The 26,637-nt window shown below is 42.9% G+C and overlaps 1 protein-coding gene across 4 annotated transcripts; it reads right to left on the minus strand.

Annotated features, from left to right (window-relative positions):
* Positions 1–472: 472 nt before the first annotated feature.
* Positions 473–25,899, minus strand: zmynd8 (zinc finger, MYND-type containing 8). Of its 4 annotated transcripts, XM_080422782.1 has the most exons (23): positions 25,792–25,898; positions 23,363–23,637; positions 22,345–22,469; positions 15,723–15,793; positions 15,207–15,358; positions 13,853–14,074; positions 13,597–13,710; positions 11,287–11,352; positions 10,970–11,062; positions 10,796–10,883; positions 10,657–10,712; positions 10,492–10,569; positions 10,272–10,387; positions 9,681–10,180; positions 9,425–9,559; positions 8,759–8,914; positions 7,898–8,428; positions 6,110–6,628; positions 5,758–5,957; positions 3,191–3,271; positions 3,005–3,083; positions 2,599–2,838; positions 473–1,655 (listed from the first exon to the last, which is right to left on the minus strand). In XM_080422782.1, exons 4-23 carry the CDS (start codon positions 15,745–15,747, stop codon positions 1,477–1,479), a joined length of 3,630 nt encoding a protein of 1,209 aa, XP_080278908.1. In that variant the 5' UTR covers positions 15,748–15,793; positions 22,345–22,469; positions 23,363–23,637; positions 25,792–25,898; the 3' UTR covers positions 473–1,476. The 4 variants fall into 4 exon arrangements, with proteins under 4 accessions (XP_080278908.1, XP_080278907.1, XP_080278909.1 ...); XM_080422781.1 differs by lacking the exon at positions 22,345–22,469; XM_080422783.1 differs by lacking the exons at positions 22,345–22,469; positions 23,363–23,637 and having other exon boundaries at positions 25,792–25,899.
* Positions 25,900–26,637: the final 738 nt, after the last annotated feature.

Genomic DNA, 26,637 nt, shown 5'->3' on the forward strand with positions numbered 1-26,637 from the left:
AGCTATCTATGAACCTATGAATCTATATACGATATGTAGTGGGGGGTCCCTGCTTCATCTCTCTCATTTAAGGAGTTCTTGGGATGAAAAACTTTGAAGATCTCTGGTTTAGGGTACATACTATGGAAGAACAGACATTTTGAAATAGTTTGACTTGATGTAAAATATGCTATTTGAACGTTCTTACCGCATCATAAAATAACATATATATGTCCGTCTTAATCCAATATTAATGCAAACAAACCTATTACATAGCCAGAATAGTTCTATTAAGAGCACAGTCAGCTAGAAAATATAATAATGTTTCCTTCCAGTGTGCTATAATCATTATTATTATGTGGTAGGGCTACCCATTTGTTTATGCATACATATCAGTGATTCAGCCTTTAAAATAAAGTAGGATACTTGTTTGATGCAGTTCTTCTGTAAGGCCAGCTTTTAACATATAAAGACGAAAGGGTAAAATATTTTATGTAATTTTTATTGTACAGAATGTAAACATCAGCAATGACACTGTCGTGCTGACAAAAATATACAGTTTGTATGAACTTCCAAACTATACAGAAACAGTAAAGAATAGGGTTTTTTTAATAAATACTGTAAAACAAGGTCTTTCAAGAGGGTTGAGGAATTACAGTGGCACCCAAAACATAGGCAATAAAATTGTCAACGTAACTGTGGCACTTGTAGAAAATAATGTGCAACGGTGAACAGCATGGTATAAGCATTTAATTCCTCCCCCATTTCAGTTGTCTAAGATTTGTTTGTTCTTTGGATGCATGCAGGCGTACATGTAATCCCACTACAGAATTTGTTTATTTTTCAGTAAGACTAGTGCAGGAGGAAGTAGGTATCAGGTGTTATTTCAATAACACTTTAAAGCAGAGGGAAGGGATAAATTATGTAAAGAAAAAATATCTGTAAGTGTTTTCACTCTGTTCTTTCTGGAGCAGGTAATCTATTGAATATAAACAGCCTATGTAAAATGTTTACATCTGTTATTTTCTCTCAGCGCTACTGAACAAGCAACATTACAGTAATGCAAATAAGTTAACATATAGTATTGACATAGGTATTTTACAGACATTTGTGTCAACAGTCTAAAAATCTAATGGTCCATCAAATGGAATTAAATTTTTGTAAACAAATTCTCCAATCGCTTATGCTCACAGCCTAATATTTTCAGATTAAGCACTAGCATACACCAATTTACTGCAAAGGTGTACATGGAAATATTAAAGTGCTTAGAAGGCCTTTACATGAAACTGGCCCCCTCTAGTGGTTATATGCTGTTTGCCGTCAATCTGTCAAATTGAAATGGGGAGTGTTTTTGAATGCAGCATGTGAGCCCACAACTGGTAATAAAAAATAAAAATGAGTTGCTCCAGTAGCAGCAGTTTAATAAGGGAAATGGCACAGAGAAATATCCATGTACACAAACAAAATGTCCACAGCTTGAAGTGCGGTAATGACAGATTATGACACACTTACAGCAACATTGTCAGTGTTTTTCTCCATGTCAGTGTCTTTGTCTGATGGTGCAGAGATTGCCGTGTCTCTGAGAGGCATTGGGCCACTGCTAGGCTGTCCTAAACCTTTGTTGGGAGGAAGATCTGCTGTGGATTCCAGCTCAGGTTCTTGCTGTGGGGCTGTTGCTAGAAATTAGACAACAAAATAGTTATAAACAGCAAATCCATGGAAATGTATTCTTACAGTTGCATGTGTCACTGGGTTGAATAAGTAAGTCCAATCTAGTATTCAGGAGTAGCATTAGTAGCAGTAGTTTTATTTCAATCATCTTCAACAGTATCCACAATGAGACATCACATGTATTTGAACGTTTTAGGCTGACACATTACATTACTTTAACATCCTCAAGCTTCGCAGGAGTGCACTATTGAATTAACCGGAGAGGAGAGCCTGAGACTGGGTAAAGATTTGCTTTAAAAGGAGTAGTTCACCCCAATTTGACTTGTTTTCGATCAATTACACACCCCATGAAGTAGTATTCATGGAGATTGTTTTGTTTTTGTTGCATTCCTGAGCCAATAATTTGATGACCAGCAGAGTCTCTCTAGTCATTAGGAGACTCAATTGAGTCTCCTAATGACCAGCCACCCAGTCATCGAATTATTGGCTCAGGAATGCAACAAAAAATCTCCACCAACCATTCAATTCTATCTACAGTACAAATCCTTGCCATCATACATAGATGACTACGGTATGATTTGTGTTGATAATACAGTCAGCAATACTCTGTGGCCATTTTATTAGGTACACACCTATTGAGTATCAGGCAGGTCACCATCCAGTCATCTCTCACTAAAAGAGAGACCAGCTGTACAGGAGGGTGGATTTTTCCGAGATGCTGGAACCACCTTGTCTAGCACTAACAAATCATACCACGTTCAAGTAACTTTCTCATTCTGATGGTGGAACTGTAACTGAACCTCTGTCTTGGCCATTTCTGCATACAATACGTTATATACTGAGTTGCAGCCACATCACTCTGTTTGGAGGAGTAGGTTGTTTGCATTAATTAACAGGTGAACCTATTAATGTGGCCACTGAGTGTTTTTTTCTAATAATCTACTTTACCTGACTGTGTGCAGGACTTCATGTGTTCTGGCCAGTGAGCTTGCTGGCAGGGGTAATCGCAGTAGCTTGTGTTCCAACAGCAGTAGAAGATGGCCTCTTTCCTGCAGTTAGCACACCACTGTTTCTTCTTGGTCACATCTATCGCCTGCTGCTTCTCCACCTCCATCTGTTTCTTCACCTCAGCCACCAACCTCTCCCTCTCTTGCTCCAGACTCTGCCTCATCTCTGCCATCGTCAACTCTGCATGAGTGCACATGCAGTACGTAAGTGAACAATCTTGAACAAACGCACAAGCCTATATGCATTTCAATATGTTTTGCAGAAAAAGATCTCCAGTATTTACCTCCACTATGTAGTATTTTACCAAATCAAACCAATAAAACCATTTTACGGTCAGCCAGCTTACCAAGATTGTGTTTCATTTCTGATAACTCTTGTTGATGCAACCACTGAAGTTTTTCTATTTCTATTCTCAGCCGTCTTATCTGTGGTAAGACAAAAAGACACCAGTTTCATGACATTGAATATGATTTGCTATCATTTGCATTATCAGTGCTGTTCAGCCTCCCAGGGCTGATGTAAAAAGTCCTACCTCTGCTATTGTGTTTCCTGAAGTACTTTTGGAAAGATCGTTGTAGATTTCCGTCATTGTTCCTTTGATTGCATCCATAATCTGAAAGAAGACAGCAACATTCAGATACAAAATAAAGACCGCTTTTAAATTGCTACCCAAAAATCATAACTAATCGTGGTCACAGAACTTATGGGCAGCTAGCCAGGAGCCAGATAGTAATAACATGGGAGGTTAGACACCGGAGCTGAGGGAAAACTTTCCCTGCAGGATGCCATGAGTGAAGTGGATTAACCTATTAACCGACACAAAGCAGTGTTATATTTTTTAAAGTGGAAGCTCAGGTCCAACAGAACAATGCAGGAGGTGTGTGGCAAGTACTTAAGACAATTACAGATTAAAAGGGCAAGCAACAGTCGATCGAGAGCGATGAAACCACACTGACTAACGATCAGAATATTTCTATCAGATCAGAATAACAGAAGGTTTGAGGCCAACAATGCTGGCGCTAGCCCCGCAGCTGGCATGAGAAGCCCTATGGACAACAAGGATAGGGAGTATTCCACCCTTGTGGAGTTAAACACAGTAAACACGCTCGTTTTTTTCTGAACAGGATGTGAGGTCATCATCAAGACCTGTGCTGACCTCCTGGTGCCAGTATTCACCACCATATTTAACCTCTCCCCAGCCTAGTCCGTGGTTCCCACATGCTTCAAGTGGTCCACCATTGACCCAGTACCCAAGAATGACTCCCCAGCTGGCATGAACGACAACCACCCGGTAGTGCTGACGTCAGTGCTCATCAAGTGATTTGAGAGGATCAGGCTAGTTAAGTATCACATCTGCTCCTCTCTCCCCAGCACCTTGGAACCACTGCAGTTTGCCTACCGCCCACATAGATCCGCTGATGACAGCATCTCTAAGGTTCTACATGTCACCCTCTCTCACATTGACAACAACAAAGAGGGGAAATATGTCAGGCTGTTATTTATTGATTACAGCTCAGACAGCTTACAACACTCAGTCATGAGGGGCCAAGAACAGCTCAAACACCATTGTTTGCTCACGACACAGTGGTGGTGGTGGGCCCTATCACAAATGACAACGAGAAGGCCTATCTGGAGGAGGTGGCAGGCCTGACGCAATGGTTCCGGGAAAATAGCCTCTTCCTAAATGTTGGGAAGACCAAGGAGATAATCGTGGACTTCTGTACACAGATACAAAAGGTCTTACATGCCCCTCCTGATCAACCAGTGGAGCAAGTGGACAGCTTCAAGTACCTCCAAGTATATCACCAAGGACCTGACTTGGAATATGCACACAGAGGCCATGGCAAAGAAAGCGAGGCAATGCCTGCCTGTACCACATCAGACAGCAAGAAATTCAAGTTATCAGAGAAGATCCTAAAATCTTTCTACTGTGCCACTACCCAGAGCATCCTGTCAGGGGGTATGACTATATGGTATGGGCAGAGCTCTTCCTAGACATACGACTGCTGCGGAAGGTGGTGAGGTCGGCTCAGCACACCACAGGGAGCCATCTCCCGTCTCAACAGGACATAAGAGCAAGTGCTTGAGCAGGGCAAAAAGAATGATGGACAATCATCCTAGCAACAGACTATTTGTGATGATGCGAAATGGGAAGCACTTGAGCTGCCTCACAGTCCAAGGCTCAAGGCTTAGAAAGAGTTTTTTCTGTAGCTGTCAGAGCCAAAAACATAAAAACAAATAACAGAATGAAACGGAAAAATTACTCTTCTTTCTTATGTATGTGTATATATAGAAAGATACAGGATATCTTATGCCTCTTCTTGCGAACTATTTAACACTGCTGCTAAAGGATATATATTGTAGCTGCACATTGTACCAGCACATTTTTTACACTGCTGCTAAAAGATAAGATATTGTACCTGTCTAAAACAAGACCCTAACCCTAACTTTTATTTCTATCGCATTCAGTATTTGTATTCTTATTTTAAATTTGTATTATTATTACTACTTTTTATTCCCATTTCCTTGCTGTTGTAATACATTGTTAGCACAGTTCTGCGGAACAAGTCCCACTAACATTTCGCTGCTTGGATTTGTATAAGTGACAAATAAAACCCTTCTTGATTCATGTGTGCATGTGGGAACACGTGCACGTCTGCAGAGTGCAGACACCAAATTGTAAACAGAAGTACGCTGTACGCGGACCGTCGCGGCTACATCAAGTACCTGTATAATCAGGCCTTTATACGGTTAATAGACTTAATAGCCTACTAACCGTTCCCAGAGTTAATACAAAACATGGTGAGGCAGTGTTTCATTATTATGTCCCAGCCCCACATAGAGCAAACTTACAGAGTACCTGAGGCTTGTGCCAAATCTGAATACTTTTAACTTTCTTCTCCACTACCTTTTATTTAAAAAACTAAATCAGCTTACACCCGTGTTATTAAGCCCATCTTGTTCTATTGTCAACTGTATGTTTGTGCTTTTAAATGCCTTATTACTATAAAGCACCTTGAATTGCCTTTGTGTATGAAATGTGTTAAACATTTAAACTTGCCTTGCCTTACTATTAGCCATCAATCTAGAAATACTCACTTTATTTGTGTACTTTGTGATGTCTGCTGCAATGTCTGCTGAGGCCATGGGGATCTGCAAGTCTCCTGAAACTGAGGAGGAGGAAGAGGCTGTGCCTAGACCTGACGCTGTCATCGCAGCCACAGAGACTGGACTACTGGTTACCAGGGTAACAGCTGAGGTGGACGTGACGAGTGGAGGAGTATCTTTTTGTTGAACAGCTAGAATGAGAAGACGACAGCTGATCACTGACATTAATGCACCCAAACCGGGACCGTTTTAGGGTAGAACCGATGAACCACAGTGTATGTTTATTCATCCATAACAATGGCTTACTTGGAGATCATTAGAACCTGTACCAAGTTTGATCTACCTTTGGCAGCCTGCCTGGTCTGATAGCGTGTGCTCTGTGTTGACGTAGACGCCACTGTGGCGACTGCTCCCGTGGCCGGAGTCTGGTTGAGTGTTGTTGCCTGTGCTTGGCCTTGTACCGGGGAGGGCTCCTGCTCCTGTGGCTGTGCAGGCGCCACAGACTGCTGGTTCTGCTGCTGCCGCTGCACCTTCTGCATGTGCCACTTCTGAGAAGAGGTCTGGAACTTAGCAGTCGGATTCCAGACCACGGCTCTCTGCACTACTGGCACAGTCTCCCTGGGCAGCAGGGGGCGCTGTTTTTTCAACACCGGAGCGCCGGAAGCCGAGGAGCAGGCGAGGGTCGACGCTGGGGTGGCGTTGGACTGGGTGAGGGCGGGACTCATGGCTCCAGGAGAGGCAGCCATGACCATGGCAACAGGAAGGGCCATAGGGGACGGTGTAGAGTCTTTGACATTGGGTGAGGTTGAGGAAGTGGCTTTGTGGTGTTGAGACTGAGAAGCTGAAAGAGTGGGGGCTTTACCTGCACAGGGGGAAACATAGAATGCTAATTAATAAAATATCAGCAAAGTTGTGAATGTTTTCAGATAGTGGGAATCAAAGCTAACCAAACTCTTTACATGTTTGTGTTTACAATTTTTCTTTGTAAAATAAGAAGAGAGAACAGGACTAAAAGTCTAAAAGCCACACTAGTTACACACAACCAGAACAACGTGGTTTGAGCTGATCAATATTGCCAGCCCCACGCTCTCACCAGTGTGGCTAAAATTGATAAAAGACAAGGAAAATGTAAGATTATCATTAGTGTAAAAAACACAAACGTGCACAAGCATGTTTTCCCCCAACCTACTGTCTCTGCTATAACTATACAATCTTGAACTTTGCTCTCTCTCTCTCTCTTACACACACACGCACGTCAGTAGCCTATGAGTCAGTAGCCTATGTTGTGAAATAAATGCTAAGGATAATTGTATTGTCTAGCGATGTGTGTGTGTATGTGTGTGTATGTATGTATGTATGTATGTATGTATGTATGTATGTATGTATGTATGTATGTATGTATGTATGTATGTATGTGTGTGTGTGTGTGTGTGTTGTTGCGAGACAGGAAAAACAGCTCTACCGAACAATAGAATGAGAGTGAAACTAGAAAAGTGTGCTCCTCAGAGCACAGGTCTTCACCGGACGGGTTGCCTAGCCAGGGCCCGCAAACTTTGGTCATAGCCACTTGGAATGGGATCTGAAAAATACTTATAAATCACATAAGTGAGGAGTGTGAGTTTTGGACAAAATATGTACGAGTAGTAGCAAAAAGTGTGTTTTGAAGAAAACACACTATGGCAGAAAATGTAATCTGGAACAAATGGCTGGACCTATATGTTGCGTCATGATCCAAGGAATCCAGGGAAAAAAGATGTTGATTGTACGACCTACGGTTCAAGAGTTATAGGCCAAAACGTTACGTGGGCTGTTGTAGCGCCACCATGAGGCGATTTGAAACATTTGAGATGGAGGTTCTTCTTTGGCTTAGTGGGAATGTGCATGCAAAGTTTCCCAGCAATCATGCATTGCTGCCACACATTCATGTGTGGCATTTTGTGCAAAACAGCCACCCGACAAACTTTGGAAGCCAATCTTAGTCAATCAGGATGGAATATAAAAAAATCTGACAGATCCATCTTGATCACATGACTGTAGAGATAATGTGTACTTATTTGTGTGATGTTCGGACAAAATCTGTAGGAGTAAGATCAATACATTAGTTTTTCAAAAATAAAAACAGAACACTCACCCTCAGTCTTACTAGCAGACGACTCTTTAACAGCGGCGTTGTCTCTTCTAGTCCGCTTCCTCTCTCTGCCTCCTTGTTCATCTCCCAGGTCAATGACCAGCTCCCTCTCTGAATCAGAGTCCTCTACTGGAACCGGCTGCCTCACCTCCTCTTTGACCGGAGGTTTCTCTCTGGGAACAGGTGATGCCGGAGCTGCTTTTGTCTTCTCTTGGCCCTCTTTATCAGATATACATGGCCTCTCTTTAGATGCGATATCGGAAACTGTAGCACCTTCGTCACTTGAAGAGCATTTTGATACCGCCGGATGCTCAGGTTTGCTGTCCTTATCTTGATTTGGGGATGGATGTTGGTCCCTCAGTCGAGTTTTGGAAGGCTCTTTCTGGGCTTTGTCGTTAGGAGCATCCTGGCTTTCTTTGGGCTTCTGCTCCTCGTCACTGGCATACTCACTGTCACTGGAGTCCGATTTATCGGAGTCCTCCGAGTCGCTGTGCTCTACGCCCTTATACACATCCTCAGAGATCTCATTTATGCCTGCACAAAGCCAAGAAAAACAAAGAAGATATATCGTAAACCTCCACTCAGTAAGCTAGAGGGTTTAGGCACCCAAACGGCTAAACTAAAACTAATTCAGGAAACAATTGTGTTCAATGGATGGCCTGGCCGAGCCGCAGGCACCGCTGCCAGGAATCAAACCTGGGCCTTTATGGTGTTTTACCTCAACGTCACCCAGAAGCCCAGCACTCTCAACTTCTATTCAACTCCCAAATAATTATTACATTTTTTAACAAGAGTGTGTGGATGTTATTGCTTCATTCAGTCACTCTTTTTACTCTACCTGCTCACTGAAAACAGTCAACTCACCTAGCTGGGCCTTGCAACTTTCAATTGTTTTGTCCAAGTTGAGTTGGAAACGGCTCTTGATTTGTCTTTTGGGTGAGGTGAGGACCGGCATGGGCCCCTGCTTCTGCTGAACAGTCTCACTCAGCTCCTTTAGGTCCATTTCTGCTTTACTCCGATCTGGCAGGACACAACACACAATTGAAAAATCTAAATAAAGCAAACTAGAGGCCTAGAGGTGTGCATAGCTCTTTCTTTTTGGTGGATAAATGTGAAGACAGTGACATACATACAGACAGCCGCATTAGAATAGTTTTGAACTCACCTCTTCACAGCGGCTCAACTAACAGTAAAGGTAGCTCTCCACCAAACAGATACTAAAGATTACTACTATTACTTTTTCAACAACAAGCCCACTGCTATCCGACGGTCGAAAGCCGACCGAGCTTGCTCATTCGGCTTTCGACGCTTCACTACAGCTTGCGACCCGACGCAACAGTGTACCCACCACCCATTCAACAGCAGATTTTCGCCATCAGACGCTCTCCAACACTTACCGCCGCCAACGTCGATGCGGTGGAGAGCTACCTTAAAAGTGTAGTTCACCATATCTATCTAGATTTGCTCAAAGAATGGAATAGCCATTATGAAGCATTACCACAAATATCCTATGCCTATTGAGGGATTCACCTAGGTTGAGGTTTAAAATGCTTCCTGTTGGTGGAGTCTTCTCCTGCTTGGCAGCAAGGGGGGCTTGAGAATGGAATGGTTTGGGACTGTCCAAGGCATTGCCTGCAGGAACAGATCGTCCATAGGCAGGTGATGCTGTATGAAGAAAACTATTGTTAAGTATCCTATGTGCAATCCGGCCTAGAATACACATACAAAGAGAAATGCATCAATTCTGTCTGGATGCAGACATAATAAAGTGTCTGTCTGCGTATACCTGTACAGTCCATGGACTCCTCCCCTGTGCTATACTGGCTGTTTGCAGCTTTTGTCTGGGACTTGTCTGCTGTGTCCTGTTCCCCATCCGAGCCCGTATGGGCAGAGGAGTTAGTGCTCATGGGGGAACGAGGCACGTCATTAAGGGATATTCGCCGGCCTGCCATGCTCCCACCTATTCCAGCCCCAGACATCATGCCTCTGCTGAGTGGCATCTTGGGAGACGCCGTCATATCAAAGCTCAGCTTGATCTTCTCCTGCTTCTCGGGTTTGATGGGGGTAGACGAGGGGTTGGAGGTGTCCAGCAGCATCTGAAAATGATTATCAGGGGCATAGGACGTCCTGAAGGGGGCGTAGTTGAACACTCCAAACTTCTTTCTCATGTTCTCTACATACACCTCCATCTCCTGCATGGCACTGTTGAAGATGCTCTTGGTTTTCTTCACAGAGAAGGGAATCTCTTTGGACATGAGGTAGCAATTGTTTAAAGGGACCCAAGCCCTGGGGATAAAGATTAACACCATAACGTCCCACCATGTGACACAGTGAGGTGCCCCCCAGTCCAAGAAATTGAAGCACATAGAGCTGTTACCTGTCATGCTGTCCAAAGAAGCGAGCGTCCACCTGTCCGTCTTTATCTCGCAGTGCTTTGGCAGGCCAGAATGGAAAGCCTTTCAGTTTGGCCCAGATCAGAGGATGTGGATTACTCTGCAAATATGAGACACAGACACTATACAGTATAAGACTATACGAGAATATATCAATAAAACTGTGTAGAATCATAATCAGGTAGTTGAAATTAGTGAGCTTACACATGGCTCGCAGAACCAATTGTCTCTCTTTTGGCAGGCTGACAGATAGCATTCAGGACACACCTCAATCTCATTCATCTGCAAAACAAGCATCAAAGGATGCATGAAGTTCCTGTTCCCAACTAAAACCCTTTTGCGCCCTCCCCTCTCAGCACACATACTCACCTCGTGTTCACAGATTTTCACTATCACTTTAGCTGTAGCTGTGAGTTTGTGATTGCCTAGAAGAGGGTGATTAGTCTGCATTAAACAATTCAATAAAAAGGCTGGAACAAACTTCTAAGGTCTAAGCTGAGCACCTTACCTCCGTTGTATATTATACAGTTGTGAAGAATCCATTTTACATCTGCCAAGAAGGCCTCCGTGCAACCATACATTTTCTTTTTGATATTCTGCAAAACACAAAATGAAGAAAAAAAGTCAATGTTGTGTCAAATTGGCTCAAAGTGAATGCATGATGCTCTGGTCTGCTTTTCACCTTCTCCAGCGTGCAGAGATCCATTGCGTGGAAAATATACTCTGCATAATCTGGGTGCTGTTCAAGGGCTACAGGCTTCTGGAAGGGTTCAGTCTGGACAAGGTGCACAGAATATAGAAACATACGGTGAACAAAGGGGTGGAACACGCTCCACAGCTCTGACCTCCACCACTGCACACCACAACATGCTGTCAAACCTCCCCCGTGGACAGACAATATCGACGAACAAAGCTTAAAAAAAAAAAAAAAGAAGGAAAAACAAACATAACAGAGGAAGAAAATTATGATGGGGTCTTGTTAGTGGTGTGATTTATTACCCAATTAAAAGCTTTTCTCTGCGTGGAAGCTGCGTGTGGGGAGAAAGGTGACGAGCGGGGTTGGTCCTGAAAGAGAGTTAGGCTTAATTTATACTTTGTCGCACGACCCTGTTGGCAAACGTCGTTAAAGCGAAAGGGTCGTATACGACGACGTATAAAAGAGGGCAGCTGTGTCCTCACTACCAACTAGTAACTTTCTGAACTCCAGCCAGAGCATACAGGTCAACTACAGTACATGAGTCTGATTGTTAGTGGCGTAATACATGCCTTATACATGCAAATCAAGTCATCATGCCAAAGGCATACAAACAGTTAATAATTTAAACACTGGCATCAGGCATTATGGAATGGAATAGGAAAAGCATGACAGCAAAAACAAGCCCAATAACATTCAACTGTGATTTTCTTTTTGAGCGTTATTGGAATAACATGACTAGCAAACGACAAATTCATGCCACTATTCAATAGAGATACAATTTGTGGGATGTGGAATATTTAGCACAGGTAGCAATGAAAAAAACAAAAACAAAAAAAGGTAAACAGAGAGCATCCTATTTTCTAGTAGGGCTGGGCGATATATATAATAAGATATATTTGAGAATTCTTTAGGGGAGAAACAAAAGTAGACAACATCTTAAATGTTGAATATCTATCAGTTTTCAGTTCAGTCTTAATGTGCTTTTCATTATGTGGAAGACTGGCCCAGACCAGATGTTCCAAGACCAACCCAGACTGGACTGGCCAATACTGGGCCAGACGGGCCAAGATGGGCCCAGACCAGATGTGCCTCCTAGTAACATTGCAAATGCAATAGCGATCACAAGAACAAGCCAGCTATTGAGGGAGGGCTAGAGGAGCACAACAAATTAGCCCCTAAAAACACAGTGATAATGCAGATGGTCTGGCTTCAAGATTTCGGACTCAGGCCTGGACCGCTGGCGTAGCGGTCCGGACTCCTAGGCTTCAATGTAGCCCGACAGAAGGTTGCGGGTTTGAGTCTCGATCCCGACAGCCTTTGCTGCGTGTCACTCGACTCCCCATCTCTCTCCCCATTTTATGTCAGCCTACTGTCCAATCCATAATGAAAGGCATAAAAAGCCCAAAATAAATATTTTTTCTTTTTTAAAGAGATCGTATTCAGAGCAGACCTGGCTTCAAGAGATCGTATTCAGAACAGACCTGGCTTCAAGAGATCGGATACAAACCTGGCTTTAGAGGATCAAATATAGAAAAGACCACAATCTTTTGTTAACTGTTTGAGGAAGTGCAATCACCCCAGCAATCACCCCAAAAAGCATCACATGAGGAATGCTTGAGATTGAAAGGCTAATAAGTCTCCTCTCCCGCTGCCTTGAAAACTGCTACAGTACATACAAGCACAGCGAGTGGAATCATTCTCTCAGTGTGCAGTATCCTCCAGAAGCAACTGGGAAGAAATAACCACCATAATTATGTATGTAAAAAGTTAATTCTAACTTTGTGTATTTTAGTTCTTACAAACACAAGCATAAACACCTGTTTCTTGCAATCATGGTTGTATAATATATGCACTGTTATTCTGTGCATATCTGATTGCATTTGATAAAGGCAGTTTCGCGGGGGTTCCCTGGTGGCTCACCTGGTAAAAATGCATACAACTGGCCTGGGTTCGAATCCAACCCGAGGCTCTTTGCTGCATGTCATTCCCACTCTCTCTCTCCCACTTTTCCAGTCTCTCTCATTGTCATAATTTTTTTAAAGGCAGTATAAATTAACCCATTTTAAAGAGAATGGATATATAGATATACATTGCCAAAAGGCATAATATCAAATTATTGGTCAACCGGGTTTTGAAGGGGGAAAGTACCTTCCCACTACTGTGGAGACTGTAGACTGGGGTCAGTGCCTCCAGCTTGGCCAACAACAAATACAATTGTTTGTGGGTGCAAAGCCAGCGGGGGGAGGGCATTCTCGGTCGCTGCACTAGCGCCTCCTACAGGTTGGTTGAGACGTCTGTTCAATTAGGAGCAGAATTGTGAGGTATAGTGTGTTCCTCCACACACATTCCGCTGAAAGGAGGAGACATGCGGTTGTCTACTCTACACCCTTTCCAGACCAAACAGTAGGCTTGCCAGTTTCAGGATCTATAAACGTTGTAGGTGGAATTGGCATAATGACTAAATTGGTGAGAAGAATCTAATATAGTTGATTAAAAAAAAGAATTTGTTAGCCATATCACCCAGCCCTTTGTAGTGAAAATGATTCCCACCCCAAACCTAACTAATCAGGTGAAAGAGTTATTCTCCACTAAAATTCAATCAATGTACTTACACCTGGCTGTTTCATCTTCTGTAGGGCGAACTTAAGCAGGTAAGACAGTTGGTCTAAAGTTAACATCATCATTGCTTTGCTCTGAGTCTCTATACACTCAGCAACTGTTATTTTCTGAAAGACACCAAGAAGAAAAGAGTTGTAAACTTAAATATTTGTAATTGACAATTTGAGGAGTTCCGCATATTCCTGAAAAGTCATCCAGAATTAAACACTGATTGCAGCTACACCCGTATACACGTTCCTGAGTGAGTACCTCACACTCTGGACAGAACCAGTCGCCATCGGGTTCGGCTGGGAGTTTGAGGCACTTGGCGTGGTACACCCTGGGGCAGAGCTCACAGCAGAGCACTTGGCCCTCACGGTGGCACAGCCAGCAGTAGAAGTCATTCCTGCCGTCCTGTGGTGCAACATCAACAGGGTCCGAAGTGAGTGCTGGCTGCTTCGCATAGTAAAAGGGACCATGTCTTAGTTCTGACTGGAATGCGGACAAAAGAAACACAACGTTGAAGAGAGTTAAAATAGGAATGAGACTACAGGAGGAGAATGAACATCTGTAGAATGGTCACACGGTGGGCATGCTGAAATCAGAGGCAACACACACACTTCTATAGTAAATTTACAGTATATACTGCAACAGCTGTGTTATACAGTATATTCAAACTGTAGTTTGTCATCATTTATTGTGATGGAAATGAATGAAAACAGATTAGGTCTAACGAATCATACAGAGTCATGTGCATTAATTTGATTTTAAGTCTATTTTTATGGATGCAACATTTGTACATGTTTTTTGGTGAAAGATATAACAACTAAATGAGGGTAAGAGTTTGGTCATTCATAAGATTTGCCTGGATTGAATGAAGGGATTTCTTTCTTTCTGGCAGTGGCGCTAGGCTTAATTTGTAGGTCTGGCATTGTACACACTGCAAACGCCTTTTCAAGGAATCTTGAAAATGGAGCCTATTGCAATTTTATACATTTGCTGTTCTTAATTGAATTTGCTGTTCAATTTTATGATTAATACTTTTAGGTTATGTTTGCTGGAATTGTAAACATTTGGGAAAAAAAACATACAATGCTGCGACTAATATAGCAAATACCATGTAATCATATACTGTATATATAAAATATGCTTTTGCAGCAGACATCCCAGACAGGACTGTTCACAGGCAGGCTGGAGTAAAACAGAGGCTCACTGTCCATTTTTGACAGCTCGTCTGTAAATAATATGTTGTAATGTATTGTAAATGTAATAGACCATGTAGTTGCTCATTGTTGATTAATGATCAATAACCAAATTGAACTGTAGTAGCGCTTGAAAGTTCTGGACCGAGTGGCTTATACTAGCTGCTTGGCTGCAGCTAATATAATATTTCAATTCAAAAAGGTAGGTGATTCCATTTGTAACTACAGTAACCACTTTAATTCTGGCATCCAATTTTGGGACATCATTATAGGCACACACAAAAAAACGGATAAAAAAAACCCTGATCTACAAGCTCACAACACTTCGCAAGGACGTGTTGTGAGCTTTAGTTAAGTGGTTAAAATATTTCTTCAAGGATGAAGAAGAGATTGTTCAGGGGGGGGGGGGGGGGGGGGTGTACCTGGTCTTTGTTACTGCCGACTGCCCCTGGTTTCTTCTTCCTTTTCGTTGGACTAGGGGAGGTTTCAGCAGAGGAGTGACCATTGGATGAGTGACAGGGACTGGGCATCTTGCGTTTCTGGACTATCCTCTCTGCTGACCCTGGGTCTGAAACTACACACAGGGGTCAAAGTTCACATAAACCTAGCATGACACAGTTCTGATTTCCAAAAAGAGGTGCTGACACCAGATATCCAACACAAGAGTGTTGCAGTACTCATACATACTCATGCAGCTAGTAACCATAATGATATTGACCTAAAAGCAATGTAAAAAGCAGCAGTATAGACAGCAATCCCCCATCTTGTTTATTTTGCAACTCACTGCCACATGCATGCACACACGCAAACCACACTGAACGCATGTACACACCCCTGAAGGGAAAACCAAACACTGTCACTATTACCGCATACTCCCGTAGGGATAAAAACAGCTCTGCTGAGCTTTCTAAAAACAACCTTGTGTGGTATCTTCTTACCTTTGGATCGTGTTGAGATCTCCATTGCCTCTGCTGCATCTGTCTCTGTCCTCCCCTCCTCCTCAGCCACACTGACGCAGACAGAGAAGAGAAAGGCATCATCAAGGATTTGTCCACAATATAACCTTAAGAATCCTCATATAGCCGTACGTACAGTACATTCAATGTCCTTATGACTTAAGGTGACAAAACCTATTGCAAACTGTAACAACCATCCATGAGTTTGTATTTAGTATCTGATTCAAGTAAATGATTTACACTGATAACATTACCAATATGCTTTTAGAGTGTGATGTCATCACATATCATGCCTTATCAGAGCAAAGCAAGTTCCGTAATGTTGCCTGTTCTGCTCAAAACCTTAAGCTCAGCTGTATGTTACTTTCTTGTTGTTCTTGTTTAATTTAAGTGTAAACGGTAGCCGTGATCAGTAATCTACTCATCAGAGGCAACCTACCTTATTAATATCAATGTTTCAAAAATTAACAGCTGGCATCTGCATTTGTGGTTAAAATAATGTCATTGATGGTCAGGCTAGTAGTCATGTGGCTACACATGCTTTTTTGTGTTTTTTTTTTACAGTTTTATGCTTTTTTTATATGTCTGTGAGATAGTTCTTTTGTCACACTAAACTAGTTATTATTATGACCCATGCGATGTGGGCTAATGTGGGCTAACTTTAATACACAGGAATACTTAAAATGTGTATTAGGACTTCCAAGGACAAAGTGATATCAGTAGTCATTTCAAAGAATGGCAAATTAAAAGCACGCACAGCCACATGAGTGCCCAGGTGCAGAACAAAAGGCAATTCAACAAATGGAGCACACCGGTAGAGAAAAAGCTCATCTTATTTTGCAACGTTTCAATCAGATTAGATCTTCATCAGGACTTTTGCAACCACAAACTAAAGGCTGCTAAATGTTGTCACTGTTACACTAGCTACCACTTCAACAGCATCAACTTTCTAGGACCTTCTTTAATCTACATAGTTTTAACTGGTGATTAGTGGAATCCAGTACACTTTAAGGAAATGGACATAATGCCTATTTTATATGCAAGGTACGTTTCAAGTGCCAGATATGCTATGCTGCAGGCTGTAGTGGTGAGTCTATATTTAGACATTAGCCCTAAATTATGAAACCTAAGATGTGCTGATGAATACCTACCAGGTGATATTTTAGGAAACAGTTGTTTCTCAGTTAAAGCAGAGACATCGTTTTTTTAAGCAAGCACATTTTCGCTAGTTAGAAGATATAACCCACAATAGTACAGTAGAGTCCCAAACGGCACTTCCGTGACCATTCTCTGGCTAAGATGTTTTGACGATCGATTTGACTGCTATGGACCTTTTAAAAAAGATTTTGCACCCAGGTCCCTAGCAAAAATCCCGGCATTTTTTTCTACAGGGAACCAGAGAACTTAGAATCATGTATGAAGACACTTTTTTATATAATGAGCTGAATACGGGCAGCTCACAAGACCCTGGCCAACCAAAAAGAAGCCAAGAAGCAAACGCCCCAAAACGGATGTGAGAAGATGAGTAGTGTATGTGTCACAGGGTAATTGGCATTCCAGGGAAATTGAAAGAGGAGCGCTCGCTTTTAGGCGCGGGGAGGAGGAGGCGCGAGGCGGGGCTTTGATACGAGGCGGCGCGAGTAGGAGGAGGAGGAGGAGGCGCGAAGCGGGGCTTTGATACAAGGCGGCGCGAGGAGGAGGCGCGAGGCGGGGCTTTGATGCGAGGCGGACCTGTCTTTTGTTGTCCCCCCCCACATAGCAACCAGGAAGCTACGCTAGGGGAACGCTGAACACGCGTTCACACATGATAATAGTTATTGTCCATGACGGAGGCGCGCCGACTCAGCAGAGACTGAGGAGGCACGAGTGCCCGCGCCGACCGGCCGAAGGTCTGCTAGTCGAATCAGCGCCGTCCGAGTTGTGAACCGATAGGGGGAGAATAGATATTTTCATGGGTTACAGTCTATGGTTACTATCCAGTGTCCACGACGACACACATGTGTGCGTGTGCATGTGTGCGCATGCACACACGCACACGCGTGCGCATGCACACACGCACACGCGTGCACACACATGCGTGTGCCACATGCACACACGCATGTGCATGCGTGTGGCTTGCATTCATTGCCCTCTAGTGTTGGTTATACAGAATTGCTTGGGTAGGTGGTAAAAACAAGCGCTCCTTTTTCAATTTCCCTGGAATGCCAATTTCCCTGTAACATATGCACTGTGCAGGACCTGGTCACATGAATGCATGAGTTTGACTGCTATCCGTTTGACCTGGCCTCACCCACCCTCTGCACGCTACAGCCAGCTATGCCTGCCTCTGAGGAACCCATTGCGGACCTCAACTCAGCCCTTGCTGCAGGAAAGGAGAAGTTGACCAGCTTCTTCAACTTGACTTGCCATACAGACTGTTCAGCTCCATGCAAGTATCCATCTGAGCAAACATTTGACATTTTCAAAGGGGCCATGCAGGGAAAATCCTGGGGAGGAACTCCTCAGCAAGAGCTGCTGAGATGAGCGAAATACTCTCAAGGTAGTGATCAACCGGGTTGAGGTCAGTCAACTTGTGAACCTCCCTGACATGCTGGGACAAAATTGTGTTGTTGAGGAGTGTGAGGCCATATTCAACTCCAACAGCACATACAGGAAGACGCAGAAGAGCAAGCTCATCCAGAAGTTCTCTCTCCAATCTGTAGATCTGAAAGAACCCTACATTGCTCTCATCGACAAGGGCCTGATCTGGAGGATGGCAACTCCCTCCGTCAGAGTATTCAAAACGCTGCCGTGTAGCGTCATTAACAAGGGGCAGCTGAAAAAAAGAATATGTAGCTACCTGACTGAACTTGTGCAGAATGAAGATACAGAGACTCTATTGGCTCCACTGCACCAACCGATGCAGAATTACAGCTTTGACCAGACTGAGGCTGACACACCATCCTCTTCTCTGTTTATGCAGCTCTACATGAGTCAGGCTACAGTGGCCTTGTTGTCATTGATACAGCCGATACCAATGCCTATGTCACGGCAGTGGTCATCTCACAGCAGCAACCCAGTATGCTGTGTATCAAAAGAAAGAAAGACACAGTCCTCTGCCGTGGCCTGGTGAGGAGATGGCAGACTGTATTGTGCAACTACACTGTATTACAGGCTGTGATGCCAACTCAGGCTTCTATGGCAAAGGGAAGTCGCCAGTTTATGACAAGGTGGCGAAGAGCGCTGTGGAGCCACAGCAACTCTTGCGGTGTGGAGATAGCCTTGACCTTAAGGACGACATGTTATCTATCTATGGTGACAAGAACGGCAGCACCATGGCAAAAGCCTGTGCTGTAAAGTGGACAAACAAGAAATCATTCCCTCCAGATGCAGATATCCACAAACAATGCCAACTACTTGGCATATCTAGTGTGCCACTCCTCCCTGAAGCACCACTTGGACATGGCTGGGAGTTGGTGGGTGGTTGCTGTAGCCCTGTCCACCACACACGACCTGATCTCCCAACACATCTACCAGCAACAGGGTCAGGTGAAGAGAGCAGCGAGGTAGACGAGAGTGAGGCAGATGATGAGGGAGATGATGATGTGCAGAGAAGGGTGAATTTGATGATTCAGAAACACGGAAGGGCCGTTTGGGACTACTAAAAAAAGGTATTAAAGGGATACTTCACTTTCACATAAAATAAAAATTTAAAAAATATATTAAAAATAAATGAAAAAAGTAATGGAAAAATCACGGCCCCCTCACGCATTAGAGTGTCCTACTAATGTGTGAGGGGGCCTTTATTTTGCCATAACTTCTTTCATTTTTTTTTTTTTTTTTTTTTTTAATGTTTATTTTATGTGAAAGTGAAGTATCCCTTTAACCACTTAAGCCCCATTTTAAACTTGGTCGTATGACAGTGTTGTGCAGCAAAAATAGCCCATGTACAAGCCACAACACATTGCGATACGTTTGTACTTTTGTAGGGTTTTTGCTTACATTTTTGGAAATGTTCACCCAAAGACGCATACTACATTGCAAAGAGATCATTTACTCTGTCACTGTTACTTTGAAAATAAAAACTATAATAATGGTTGAAAACATGAACAAGCCAATATTGGCAACAGTGAATGGTCATATTCAGTCTTCAATCTCGACGGGATTTGCTGCAAAGCCAGGTTAGTCAGGGCCAACCTCACTGGGGCCCTGACTAACAGTAAGCTCAGTTCTTCTCAAAAGGCAGCTTGTCTGCAGCACAACCATCCCTTGTGGTTTTCCTGTGTTATGACCTCTTGGCACCTTGGTAAGTGAATGCACACTCTTCAGATATATCAGTCAGACATATACTCAAACTCCAAGTCTAAATTAATTGGGCCTTTAAAGAAAAGCAAGTGCTTCAAGTGCTTGAAGAAAATGATTGGGTAACATTAACTAATTCATAACATAAGTGAGAGCAACAGGTTTTACCCAGTATCAGCTCAGACGTGAATCATTATCTTTTTTTTTCAGGCAAAACAAACCATTGATGTATCAATTGTGTCACAGCACATGGAATTGGCTTCAATGTATCTATTTAGCTCTTGCTGAGAGCACTGTTACAATAGTCTTACATGTTAAAAACAATGACAGTGTCTTGTTAACCTGACAAGTACTGCATTTTCCATGTTTTGATCCTCCCATCACTAGGGAGAGAAAATTAGCATCATGAAAAGAATAACACATCTGCTGAGAGAGGAGAACAAAATAGCATCACTGTCCTCCTCTTCATCTATCCTCCCTGTATAACAACCCGACAATCACAACCTCAGCAACATCTCCTGTTGGCCAGGCCAGGAATACAGGAACGAGAACATAACAATAAAATAAAAACTGATGAAAATCAATGCTGCTCATTCAGACAAGAGACTTTTGAGTTGACATTTAAAAACACCACAGAGCACACAATATAACCAACTGCATCCTACTGACATTCCCACACCCACTATTGATACAACATAGTATATAGTTCAATAGGAAATCAACAGCATACCTTTCTTTTTTTTTGCCTTACTCGCACACAGATTCTTCAGCTTATTCTTTAATCTGTTTCTTTTTTTGGATTCAGTTATTGAGGTCGTTGGGGGGTATGAGCCATCATGGATGGGTGCAGGTTTTCCAGAAGGCCTTTTCTCCCTGCTGCTCGCTCTCTCCCTCTCTCCCTGCGATTGTCAATCTTTAACCTCAGCTGTGGGCTGCCGATTGGTTTGAGCACCACACGGAGGAGCCTGATTGGGTGCGGGCTCAGTGTGCCACACAGGCTTTCTTCTCCCCGCTCTCGATAGTGCTGCAATGCAGAGTGTATTGCTGCTCACCTACAGCTGAGAAACCCCTGAAACTAACCTTCCACTTCCCTAAAAACCCAGGCCACCTTGACAGCATGAGCATGTCTTCTCTAATCAAACAGCAGATGCAGTTGCCACAGGCTTGAGAGGGTGCAGATCATATTCCCTCCCTCACTGTGCCCTCAGCCTCTCTGTGTGTGTGTGTGACGTGTGTGTGTGTGTCGTCCATTTTGAAGACACTTTCCCTGCTGCTGCACACACAGCACATAAACACACCTCATTTCAACTGTGCTATTGGGAGTGCATTACAGGAAGACCAGCAGGGTGGTATGCAGCAAGGGCCTTTCCACCGAGCACAAAGACAGGATTGCAAATGTCACAGGCCTCTGAGTCAAAATGGCTGCGATTTACGCAATACAGGCTGCTGCCAACAATCCTTTTCTTTCATCAGTGTGTGTTCTCTTCTTCCATTAGCATACCTTCACAAAAATCAATGCTGGCTTGAGGTTTTATGAGTTGATCAAAAACATACACAGACCCAGCTGTGAAAGTGTATGATTCTTTCTTGAGAATTAATTTCGGACAGACCTCTTCTATTCAGTATTTGAACTCCTTATGTCACTGCAACACAACACTAACCTGAACAATGCTATTGGACGAACAGGTAGGTACACATAGGGAAAGAAGGAAAACAAATGTGGGGGTGGGGGGGATGGGTTAAGCAGGACATTTGGAAAGGTCAGATGGTATATGGGTCTAGTGGGGAATTATTAGAAAATGTCAGGCTGCCATGAAAAGGATTTTCACATTCTTACCCCACGAACAGTCGATGCAAAACAGATTCTAGTGCAGCAATGCCAGTCCACACTCCAGAGTGGTGGGATTAGAGGCATTACCAAACACCATTGACACAAAAAAGCCAGGGAGGGGGGGGGGGGGGGTGATAATAATAAATAAATTGCAGAAGGCTGCTGAACCCCTGGCTGGGCAATACTACATGTGTGACATTATGTCTGGGCCATTATTCCCCCATGGTCATATATGTATTCTTGTCAGCAGGCAACCTCACATACAACAGTGATGCATTAAACAATGCCCTTGACACATTTCACGTGTTGGGAGTATAAAAATCATCATCTTTATCAAACTGGAATAAATGAACGAAATGTCGAAACTGATCTAACCCATTTAACTGTAAACCTCACACACAGAGAAGTGAACTCACTCAGGACTGATACATCCTGGAAATAAAAATGCAAAGCATACACATATAATGATGTATCAATAACATGCATTCAAACCTGGTCGAGATCAAACGGATATTCTAGTCTCTGTGTGCAGGATGGGCTTTCTATCCAGTGTCTTTTCAAGAGCAAGTCCTTCCCCTCTTCTTCCCTTCTCCCTCACATACAAATACCCAGCATGCCTGAAACCGAGGGACAGAAAAGGGAAGCTCTATGAAATGGCTGCCGCTCAGCAGCAGAGAACTGAGCAGCAGAGCACACCATCAAAACCAGTCAATTCTCCCCATGCGATGAAAGGATAAGCTTATTTTGTGTTTAACATTCGTCTTGTTTTTATTTTAGGAATTTGACTGGACAGGACCTACTCTTTTTCCACCCCTTTTTTCCCTTTTTTGTCATTTGCCATGTAAAAAGGATTTCATTCTGTTAAGGATGAACAGAGCTCTGGATGCCATGCGTTAAAAACACCTTGATAGAACACAGCTTTGAGCTCTTTTCATGATCATTACTTAAGGTTGGCATATGATTAACAACGCTTCCCCTCTTTCCCTGCTCTGGTGCCACTGTGAGGCCTAAATTATTCCTGCTGTGCTGTCAGTTGTACCATCTGTTAATTCCACCAGGCGTTCCCCTCTTTCTGTGTTCCCTCTCTCACCCTGCAGCTACAAACAGCCGTGTGCCCCCTTCCTACTCGGGCCTGCCATTTTGACAGCACAGGCCTGTGACAGCCAGCCTCTTGCTTCCTACAACCTCACTTGCCTAACAAGTCAATCCTCTTCGTGTCATGACAACAGAAAACAGGACTACTATGACATGCGAATGTCTCAGTGAGTTTGTCCATGCCTCTTTGTGTGTCCAGGCAGTCACCCAGTTGGGAGAAGCACTGTACTGTACTGTGCTTTGCACCCCTTCCAGGCTCCATTCCTGTGCTGTGTGGGGGTGAGGCAATCTCTCTCTCTCTCCCTCCCTTCCAGACAAACCTGTATTCTTATACTCAGGCACAGATTTCACATGGTGGCAGGGTAGCTTTTATCAACAGAGCAGTTATATGTGAAAGAATGAAAATCAGGCTTACCTCTGTGGATGCATGCCTAACAAAACTCAGTGTGATATATGTCAATGCTTATTAAAACATGGAGGACAGCCCTGTCAGCCTTCACCCTGCTCAGACAGAGCACAGCAGCAGAGCACGGTTCTCTCCAGGCTGTGTGTGTGATTCACTGCTCTGATAGAAGCAAGGCGCGCCGGGAGTGGCCACTCGCACAGAGGAGATGTAAGGCCGCAGCTGATTGGTTAGTTCACTTCCTGGCTTCTAGTCTTTTGTTCCGCATAGGCAGGCTGAATGAATCGCTGTAAACACACACACACACACAGAAAAGAGCTTAGGTCCAAATAAAACAAAAAGTAAAATAAATCAGACTGACAAAATTGTTGCGCACAGCTGTCAGATTCTTCACCTTGCTATTCGATATGGAATGTGTTTGTATTTTTCAAGGAGAGGCAGCAACAGATGTTTTGATAAAAGTACGGGCCTCAGGCCTACGGTATTATGCGCTCAAGGAGGCCTTTGTCTCGGTAGTTAGTAGATCCCACCCTAAAGTTAAACTTTCGGCTGACAGGAAGGAGGGGGATAGAAACCTGTTATACAAATAGCACGAGCCACGGAGCACACGCTAAAGTGTAATCTACGTGACTACGTTTCGTCACTTTAGAGCAGAGGTCTTCAACAGGGGGTCCCCAGAGTTACTACAGGGGGGGGGGCACCAAATCATTGTGTGATAGTATATACTTTTTTAACCACTTCAACCCTAGCATCTCTATTCTGAGGAGAACTTTAGCCAAAAATAGCCAATCTACAAGCTTGGGTGAGCTTGTAGTTGTAGATCGGCTATTTTCAGCTAAGAGGGGGAAAAGAGCTGACAAAGTACAGAGTGAAAGGTCAAGTTTACAAATTGACAGTTTAAGTGGTTAAATGTCTGAAAATACACATTCAAATTAATCCAACGTACACTGATGACAGTGCTGTCAAATAATGGAATATATGAAACACAATTTTATTCAATTTAGTGGGGATGGGTCCCTGCTTCATCTCTCTCTCAGCTAAGGGGTCCTTGTACAAAGGCCATGTACAAAGGCCATGTTAGAAACGTAGTTCCATGTTGTCATGAATGATAGCCTTGGATAATCATATCATAGATGCATTTTATTGAGTCTAACTTTTGCTTTAGATACGAAAGCAAAAGTCTGACTCGATAAGATACATCTAGACAGTCTTCTTGATCCAAGGCTATTGTCGACCACATCCACGCTTTGAGCTGTTTTGATAACCAAGAGAGAGCTGTCCAAGATTAGTGTGTAATCATTATTTTCTTTTCTTTTTTTGAACTTTCTTACCAAAAGCCACATTCGAAACGCTTGCATGGCAAGTGTTGCATGAAAATATATAGGCTATTTATTTAATTCCTAAGATAAACATGGGTAAGCACACACAGCCACAAATGGAGTTATTTTCGTCCCGACCCATGATTGTTGTAACCTTGATACCAACGACCTCTTGTGGAGGAACAACGACATAATAGGTGCTCAGTGCATTGTGACTACATAGTTATAATATGGTTGTAGTGACTATTATAACTATGACTGCAATCAGTTGTGGAAAAGGTACTCACATTTTAACTTGAGTAAAAGTATCAATACCACAATGTGGAAATACTCCGTTACAAGTAAAAGTATGGTATTCAGAATTTACTGGAGTAAAAGTATAGTATATATCAAAATATACTTAAAGTACCAATAAAAGTACTCATTACGCAGAATGTCCCTTTTCAAGTTTTCAAAATATATACAAATCTTTTGAAAATAGCACGTTGTGTGAGCTTAAATGGGCTATTTTCAAATAGCCGAAATATATATAGAACTTAAGTGGTTAATGTATGTTTAGTAATACAAATCTAAATCTAAAACGTTACTAACTAAAGTTTTCAAATAATTGTAGTGGAGTGAAAGTAGGCATACAATATTTGCCTCGACTGAGATGTAGTGGAGTAGAAGTAAAAGTATTGAAAATTGTTAATACTCCACTAAAGTAAAAAAAATACCTCAAAATTGTACTTAAGTACAGTACTTGAGTAAATGTACTTAGTTACTTTACACCACTGAATACAACAGTGTTGTTCATGACAAGTCGACACTGACTGACGACCTCTCTCCAATAGACACACGCGTTTTATTTATTTTTAATAGTGTGGCTTTTTGGCATATTTATTTTGAACACATATCGTGGGTGAATTCCAATACCTCTAAGTTTAGCGTTAGTAGGCTAGAGAACACAGCACTGCAGGAAATACAAACTCCTCCCAAGGTGTGCAAATGCAATGCATTCCGGGACCCGGTCCGTGTACGTTTCCCCACAGTGGAGTCAAGTGTGACGAGTGTCCATTTGCCAGATCATATTTCGCATGCTCATATCTTAACCAAACGCTTTAACACATTTATTACGCTCACCACAGTTCTCTGCTGCATCATGTCCAGAACACGGATCAGATAATAGACGACGGACGGCGTCTCTCTCCCTCCGACAGTTACTACCAGGACAGGACAGGTGCTTCTTCGCACTTCATTGAGGGTGATAGTAATTTGAACAGTAGTCCTCTAGATGGCGTCCTCGAGCTTGTGTGGTCTTGACATGGCTACAGGATAGGTGGGCACTAAAATTGGCTATTTTGTCCAAAATGTAAAAAAAAAAAGCATTGGAAAATGGTCTTAAGTCATGTAAAGTATACATGATGTAAACATGCACAGTGCATCATTATCAGACCCAATTCTATCCGTCAACTTCTTGTTTATGTCCCAAAATGACATACAGGTTGTGTAGCAATTTGTAGCAATTGTAGAATTATTAGACCTTAATTGTCGAATGTTTTAGCATGTTGTTTTTTTTAGCAAAATAGCCAATTCTACACCGACGTGCCCAGATCATTGCCCTAGTGCCCACCTATCCTGTTACCTTGACAATAACCTTACTTACATGTACAACAAAATAAGCCTTTTGTGATCAATCATCTGAAATATAAGGCCTTTTTTTTTACACCATTGCACAGAAGCTAGTGGTTTGGTTTGGTTTTAGACACAATCATTTGAACTATCTATTTCAAATTCAGAAGCAGCAGAACAGAGGATTGCATGGGGACAAGTTAAAGGTGGTGTTTAATGTGTGTGTGTGTGTGTGTGTGTGTGTGTGTGTGTGTGTGTGTGTGTGTGTGTGTGTGTGTGTGTGTGTGTGTGTGTGTGTGTGTGTGTTAAATAGCTCTCTCTAGGTAGGTTATTGATATTCCGATTATATCATTGCTA

This window comes from Gymnoscopelus braueri, assembly GCF_963280865.1.
Source record: "Gymnoscopelus braueri genome assembly, chromosome: 3".
NCBI lineage: Eukaryota > Metazoa > Chordata > Actinopteri > Myctophiformes > Myctophidae > Gymnoscopelus > Gymnoscopelus braueri.

Bases quoted from the DNA above. Each gene is read 5' to 3' on its own strand.
- zmynd8 (XM_080422781.1), bottom strand. The intron at 15,359-15,722 runs GTAAGAAGATAC...CCCTGTGTGTAG, and splicing joins GATCTCAACACGATCCAAAG to TTTCAGACCCAGGGTCAGCA. The intron at 8,915-9,424 runs GTGAATCCCTCA...GTGTCCTGCCAG, and splicing joins CATTTTAAACCTCAACCTAG to ATCGGAGTAAAGCAGAAATG.